This window comes from Bidens hawaiensis, unplaced genomic scaffold (assembly GCF_021521415.1).
Source record: "Bidens hawaiensis isolate Kalapana, Puna unplaced genomic scaffold, B.hawaiensis_p1.1 tig00022517_1, whole genome shotgun sequence".
NCBI classification, from domain to species: domain Eukaryota; kingdom Viridiplantae; phylum Streptophyta; class Magnoliopsida; order Asterales; family Asteraceae; genus Bidens; species Bidens hawaiensis.
In genome coordinates this window covers 101,867-109,891 of record NW_027493509.1, presented here as the reverse complement: position 1 = coordinate 109,891, position 8,025 = coordinate 101,867, and the positions used below count along the sequence as shown (strand labels likewise).

Here is an 8,025-nt window from a genome sequence, read left to right as displayed (position 1 = left end):
GATTTCTCTTTTGATCCCAGCATGAAGAAGATCTTGCACTTGTCCATTCATGGTCTTCGATTGTTCTGGGCCCATCTTTCTCTTCTTTTGCACAATTGGGGTGATTAACGGATTCACCTTCAACTTGTATTCTGAAATGTTCCGCGGGACATCGGTCATGTCCGCGGGCTGCCATGCAAAAATGTCGATGTTTTTGATCAATAGCTGCTTTAGAAAGGTTCGGACGATTTCAGAGATAGACGGACCAATTATTACGGTTTGGTCCGGAAACTTTTTATTGAGGATCCATTTCTCTGGTTCAGTCCTCTGGGCCTGTATTGGGACCTTGCTTGGCATTGAACTTTCGGTTGTAAAACAATGTCGGTTTTAATGAATTATTGCCACACCGGTGCGAGTTGGAATTCCTACTGCACCATGTGCTGTGGATGGGTGGGCATTGAAGTCTCCGATTGCCTCTCGTCCCAAAATAATGTCATGTTTGGAAGTTGCTGGTAGGACCAAAAATTCTACTTCGGTTCTTGACCGTACTCCATCACTTAGTGTGACCGGGAAAGTGATAACACCACGCGGGTGCATTATCTCTCCTCCGAAACCATAAACAGGAGCATGAATTGGTTGTAGTCTTTCTTTGTCTTCTTCATCCAGTTGTTCGAAACATTGTTCGTACATAATATCGGACGTACTGTCTATGTCAAAAAACACATGTTGTGATCGGTAGTGGCAAAATTCAGCAGTAATTATCAGCGGGTTTTTGTTACATGGACCACCTTTGATCCGAGGAAATATCACAGGTGCACTCTTCCGTTCTTCGTCCAAATATTCCCTCCGTTTTCCCTTACTTGAATGTCCCCCTTGGATCATGTGGACATTCAGATCTTTGATTTGCCTTTTGTTCGGGCCCTGACTACCCTTTGCGGGAGGTTTGCAAGTCCCTCCTCGTACACCTTTGACTAAATGTTAGAGTTTACCATTTTTAACAGCTGCTTCAATTTCATTTCTGAGAGCCACACACTCGTTCGTGTTGTGTCCAACATCATTATGATATGAGCAATGTTTTTTGGTATCAAGGAATGACTTCCGCGGTATTGGTTGAGGTTTCCGGAAAGCCATATTTTCAGTAGTGAGAATTTCTGAGGGATCTTTGACAACTGGGTCCAACTGTTGGTGGAGCGGGCTGAAAAATTACGTTTGCCTTTGTTGCCGATCAAAGATCTTACATCAAAAGGCTTAGATGCTTCTGCACTTGGTTGGAGTCTTGACCATATTGGTCCTTTAGCTTGCTTATTTGGTCTCAGAGTTTGGAACTCGACCCTCGGTGATTGTTTTTGACCACTGGAACCCAAAGTTTTCTCATTTCTCGCATACACCTTTGATGCTTTCATGATTTCATCCCATGACTCAGGCATCCCGTCTCTCCCCGTGAGTGTGCGGATCAAATCATCACAATGAACATTTTTACAGAATGCTCCCCTTAGCATATCTTCGCTTACCCCTCCGATGTTAAGGCTCTCGTTAGTAAAACGAGTAATGAAGTCCTCAATGGACTCATTATTTCGCCTTGTAACATCCAGTATTTCTGAAGGTTCGTGGGTATGTTTCTTTTGTTGACTAAAGTGCTGGGAGAATTTTGCTATGAAATCATTCCAACTTTTGATTTGTCAAGCAGGCAGTTTTTCAAACCACTCTCTCGCAGCTCCCGTGAGTGTGAGTGCGAACATGTGGCACCAGTACGGAAGAGTCCAACCACTGACTCCCCCGACTGCCACAAATCTCAACAAGTGATCGCTAGGATCTGTCATTCCATTATACGTTCCAACAGATGTCGGAATCTTCGCGTTTACTGGAAATGAAGCTTGTGCGATACTTGGAATAAATTTCGACTTTTCTGCAAAAGACTCCGGACGGTATGGTTTCGAAAAATCATGCTCAGCATCGCTGTGATATTCCGCATGGCGGACAACTGGTCGCGGGTAGCTATCCCCTCCGTAAGAAGGAAGACGACTATCCCCGCTATAAAAACTACCATCCGGCCAATAAGATGAGTCGTACTCATCCAGTTCATCCTCATAGGATGGTATCTGCATATCTATGTGGGGACGAGGATGCAACCTTCGGGTTTCGCTCATGTTCTGCTCCGGTGGCAAACTGTATTGGATGTGACTTCCCCTTATGGGAGGAGAAATAGATCTCCTGGGAGGCTCATCGTACATCAAGGTACGGCCATGAAAACGCTCATTCCGGACCCGACGTTCATACTCTGCTTTTAAACTTTCTTGCTGAACACGAAGCCACTCGTCCGGAGACAAAGTTTCTTCGGTCCTGAGACTGTGACATGGCCCAAGTCGGTTATTGGTGTCACCACGTTATCAGTGTTCACCGGAGTGACACTTTCTTGTTGAGCAAACAACCCCGATCTGTTAAACCGCCCAAGGTAAAACCTCCAGGGTTCATGGCATCGTTCGTGTGACAGGAGGCGTAATTCGAGCAAACACAAACGTTGTTGCTTCACGTGTTTCTAGGTTGAGATCACGTGGAGATTGTGTTTGATTCTCCGTCGGCCCTTTAGGTAACTGAGTCATATCGTAAAGAGAACGGAATTTCTTTTTTGATGTTCTAACAAAAGCACGGATGGCGCCAATGAAGAAACACGGATCTACTCCCCACTAATGGGTCCTAGATCCAATGAGTCCACAGGGTAGGATACCGTTAACTGTCAATACGATATGAACACAACTCCCAAAGTCTAGTGACGTGAATCCTGCAAAACAGAACACCGTGAGCTTGTTACGGGAAGGATGAGGTGGGGGGTCTTCCCGTAACCACCCTCCGGCGTGAGAATAAGTACAATTCTTGATGAGAAAGTAAAGTACTTAAGTAAATTGTGAGAGTATGGAGATTGTGAATGAATACCTCATGATGATCGAGAGGGTATTTATAGCCGAAGGGTATGGGAAGGTGATTGGGCCAGCTGTCCCTTAGGAAGATGCCTGTATAACCATCTGGACACGTGTCCTTGTGTGATAGGTTTAGCTTATACGTTGCATGTGCATGTATAGCAACCTAGACACGCGTCCTCTTTCCATTGTTAATGTGAGAATATTGGACATGTGCACGGTTATAACGACCTTGCCAGGTGTCACTAGCTAATTGGCCAAAAGATCACGTATTGCCCAAGAAAGCATCTTGATTGGTTATTAACAGCTGTCCCAGAGCATTACCTCATGGTCATTTACGCGGAAGGTTATTCCTTCTTGCGGATGACTTTTGAGGGTGCTATGATGCTTCCGCATGTGCTATGAGAGTGTTTCTTCCTCAAATGATTATGCGGATGACTTGTGTGCCCCGCGGGTGTCTTATGAGGGATTTTGAGTGACCCGCGGGTAGTCCTTAAGGGTATTTGGGTCTTTTTGGTACCCTACCTCTATAGTTATGGTTATCGAAACTAAAACAACAAAGCTACATATTTATAGAGAAAAAGATTTAAATAATCGAAAAACTCTTTGCATTGCCGGGCTTCAAAAGTTTTCTATACTGGAATTTTGTGTTTTTCAAGGGTATTGGTTTTTAATACTTTTAACTTTCACTTGTTGACTGATAACACTTCTAACTTTCAATTTGTTGTCCATCGCTTCCAATTTTCACCCTTTTTTAGTAGTACCACTCCCCGTCTAACGGAATACTAACCTTCTTAGTGTTCGGATAAAAAAATGTTATTCAAATTAGTTGACGGGTGAAAAAGATATTTTATTTGTTTAACATATCCTAAAATTTCCTCCAACCCGCACTGAATCAAGCACCACCTCTCTACTGTCGGTCATCATCAGACTACCACCACCATTACACCTCTAGTTCATCAACGCCAACCCGCCTGGAACATACTTCATTCCTTCATCCCTTCAAAAACACACATATATCACACGAAGAGGGGGTGGAGGGAAGAATGATGGAGAGGAGGCGGTACCAATGTTGATCTTAGAACCAATTATCCGACACAAAGGATTCGGTTTCGATGGGTTTCAAACGATTCAAATTATCCAACATATATATCTGTTGGCTCGATCTACGACTTACTCGAATAGTTTAAGTGATTAAAGAAAGATATCATCAATTCTTTATTTTGCCTATAATCGCAGCTAGGGTTCCAGCGGCAAAGCCTATGTGACGATGCACGGTTTTTCCGGCGAGAGAGTAACCGGAGGGTGATAGGAAGCCGTCGATTCTGGTGAGGGAGACAACGACGGTCTTGTCGAAAGAGAGGCTAAGCGAGGTATATTTGAAGCCGGTTATGAAGTGGTTGCCCTTGATCTTGTATGAGGTGGAGACAAATTGGGTATATGTTAAACCAATAAAATTTCTCTTTCAATCCCTCAATTAATTTGAATGACATATTTTTCCAAAACTCTTACGAAGTTAGTGTTCTGTTAGACGGGGAGTGATGCAAGAAAATAAAGTAAAAGTTGGGAGTGGCAGGGAACGAATCGAAAGTTGGAAGCGTTATCAGCTAACAAGTGAAAGTTGAGACTATTAAAAACCAATATATCATTTTTTTTCAAGCGGGTGAAATTATTAAAAGCAAGTGGGTCCATAGAATATAGGGATGGCAATGAAACCCGAACCCGATGGGAAAACCCGAAACCCGGCATAAATGGGACGGGTAATACCCGACCCATTATGATTTGGGACGGGTTTGGGATTTCTAATATACCCGATTACCTGACCCGATTACCCGATAACATAAACCCATTTACCCGATTATATACCCGATGTACCGATATAGCTTATTATATTATATATATACTATATTCCAAATATATTAGTTGTCGAAACTTGTTTATGTTAATTATTTGAGATATATTATCTTTATGGTAACCATCTTTGTAATCGATTAGTTATATTTTGTCAAAACCCGACGGGTTTTGAACAGGGTATACCCGAAGGGTATTTTAACAAAACCCGATAGAAAACCCGAAATCCGATGAGAAAACCCGAAACCCGACGGGTAATTACCCGATTAAAACCCGACGGGTTTAGGATGGACTTTAATAACCATGTATGGGTTTGGAAATACTTAAACTCTACCCAAACCCGACCCATTGTCATCCCTACTAGAATATTATAGTTTTAATCTAAAAATACCTTTTTTATCCTATAGGGAATTGCACGTCACGATTTTGTCACATCAATCATCTACGTAAATGAAAACTATCAGGGTTAAACTTAGTAAAAATGTATGGTAAAAGAAAATAAGTTGAATCTGCATAAATTATGCTTAGCACTAATATATTGGTCAAAATTGAGATTATTAAAATATAGTATCCCTATACAAATTTCCAGTCCATTAACTTATTTTGGAAAACAGACCATTATTACCGTGATGAGAGACATTTTTGGATTATATATGATACTTTTATATCTTTCACATTTTACAAGTAACATAAATATAGACAACCGCACTTGAGTCTATTTAGTGTACCCGCTTATCATGATGGATCTTGAAAATTTTTTCAGGGGATTTACTGTTTGGTTCAGTTTGATGGTTTCGGGTCGTTTTGATGGTTCGGGTGGTTAAGGTTTATCGCACGATAAAAATACGATTGAAAAACAAAAAAACAAACAAACATCGTTATTAGAGCATTCACATATTTTTGAATTATAGATTAAGATGAATTTTTATTTTGTTACTTTGTTAGTAATGTTTAGCAAGCCCCTGGATTCTTAGATTAACAAGTTCCAAACTAGACCGGGCAATTAAACCAACAAACCGTAAACCGAACCCTTTGGATCTCAGACCTGCCAAACCGACAAACTTACTCTAGTTTGAACAGTTCAGTTGGCTTTAATAGTTTACAAACACCCTACAAGAACACGGTGTCACGGTCTTACAACAAAGAAGTCAAATAACAAGATTAACAGCAACCATGAGATGGTGTCGTAGAGTGTAAGTCCATGATCAAAACCGAACCGAACCAAACCAAACCGGCTTTTTTAAGATAATATTACTTCTCAAACTTAAAGACGACTCCAGCCGGTTCAACTCCTTAAATGTTTTGGTTCCAGTTCGGTTCAATCCGGTTTCATCTCCACGAACCATGACTCTGAGCCATAAAAAGAAAACCAGTTACAATAGCCACATCTATTACAAGATCATCAAGTTAAGAAGTTGCACACCAGTAAATGCATAAAACATAAGTCATAACTAACACTAGTATATATAAGATACAAACAAAACATGATTCGACAACCCGAACCCGTTACCACTTACTACCACAACGGTGCGGAATTCTCCAAAGAAACGAGCGTGTTCACATGCGAAAACGCCATGTCAAAACTCTGATTCCCGTCAACAGACACCTCCTTCATTTCATCTTCTTCCACATCATATTCAAAGACCTCATCATTCAGCATCTTAAAGATCACAGATTTACCATTTCCGGTAATAAACACGGGAACCATATCCCTTATATCATAATCCATATTAATAGTGTACCGTTTGACCCATTGACCCGTTTTCAACATCCAAACCTGAATCCTATAAACGGTCATTTGACCAACAAAGTTCAACAAACCTTGGTTTTCCAAAAGCCTATCGGTTAACCCAGTGCTATTAACCGGAAGCGCGCTTGTAACAAACTTTTCTTGGTCAATGTCCATTGAAACAATGTGGTCAGCACCACCGACTCCCGGGAGCCAATACACGACCCCTGAGGCAACAACCGGTTTGTGAACAAAGTCTCTAAAAGATCCAAAACTCGGGACAGTGCAACCCTTCCATGACATTGTTTTCAAGCTCAATATCTCACTGTCTACATGACCCGAGCCATCACGAAGCAAGTGCACAATTTTGTATTCTCGTGCGCGATGGCTAAACACAAACCCATATGACTCGTCACGCTGATGAACCATGGTTCCTGGTTTGATCGAAACAAGCTTTCGAGTTGTTGGGTTTAATATTAACAAAGTTCCCGACTTGTTTGTTGCTAAGATTAGACCGTTACAAGTTGCTAGAATATTACCAAACCCGCATACGTCTAATGTACCAACTTTGTTCTTTCCATTAGTAAACTCCATTAAAAGGATTTCACAATCTCGTTCACTGGAAGACGATAGTTTGAAGAGTGTAAACCGCCCATTATTGGCATTAATTGAGAACATATTTGGTCGGGGTTCGGGGTAACGTTTAAGAAACGTAAGAACCGGTTCACAACGAGTCATGTGAGATTCAACAAAATTAGGGCTGTTAATCAATCTATACCATGTTTTGCATACGCGTCTTAGCCTCACTAGGTCTTTTGCGGGTAGCGTGACGAAAATTTTGAAAAGTAAGTCGTCAGGAAGACCCGAGAACCCGTTTCGAGGTGCATTATGCTTCCTTGGTATGCAACTCATCGTTGACCAAAACCAGCCAACAATGATTGCTTATAACTTATAAGTTATAATAATTACTCACATACCTGAAAAATGAAATGAAAGTGTGAAGTTGAAACTAAATTTAACATGAATTAAATGATGAGTATAAGTACGGGTGTGTAAACTGGTCAGAACCGCGAACCCGTTTAGTGGTATTCTCAGGAATCGGGACCTAACCCTATTGTAATTAAGCGGGCCGGTCTCGCGGGTCTTACCCAGTTTAACTAAAGAGAAAACGGTCAGGCCGAACCGTTTAATAGTATTCTTAGGACCCGGAAAGTGTGGCGAAGCTTGGACGACTATGCCGTGGTGGCTGGACTCAATCCTGTAATTTTTTTCATAAACCAGTGTGACCGGTGGTGGGTGAATATGGTGGCGGTGGTAGCGGTGTAAAGAGGGAGAGAGAGAGAGAGGATCCAGGTTAAAAGAAATAAAAAATTATATTTAAATATTTTCCCTCAAAGTTTAATCTATCTACACATATAGTCCCTCAACAAATAAAAGACTAATTTTAACAAGAAAACTTAACTAGGTTATGGTCAAATGACAAAACGTGATAAGGTTTTTAATCATAAAGGATGTTTAATGACATTTGTTTCGCTAAAGGACCTCAACTGA

The 8,025-nt window shown here is 41.2% G+C and overlaps 1 protein-coding gene across 1 annotated transcript; it reads right to left on the bottom strand.

Moving 5' to 3' along the window:
* Positions 1-5,730: 5,730 nt before the first annotated feature.
* Positions 5,731-7,568, bottom strand: LOC143565745 (F-box protein CPR1-like). The gene has a single exon (XM_077052619.1). The coding sequence runs from the start codon at positions 7,384-7,386 to the stop codon at positions 6,262-6,264; it is 1,125 nt and encodes a 374-aa protein (XP_076908734.1). The 5' UTR covers positions 7,387-7,568; the 3' UTR covers positions 5,731-6,261.
* Positions 7,569-8,025: the final 457 nt, after the last annotated feature.

Bases quoted from the DNA above. Each gene is read 5' to 3' on its own strand.
- LOC143565745 (XM_077052619.1), bottom strand. From the start codon at position 7,386: ATGAGTTGCATACCAAGGAAGCATAATGCACCTCGAAACGGGTTCTCG.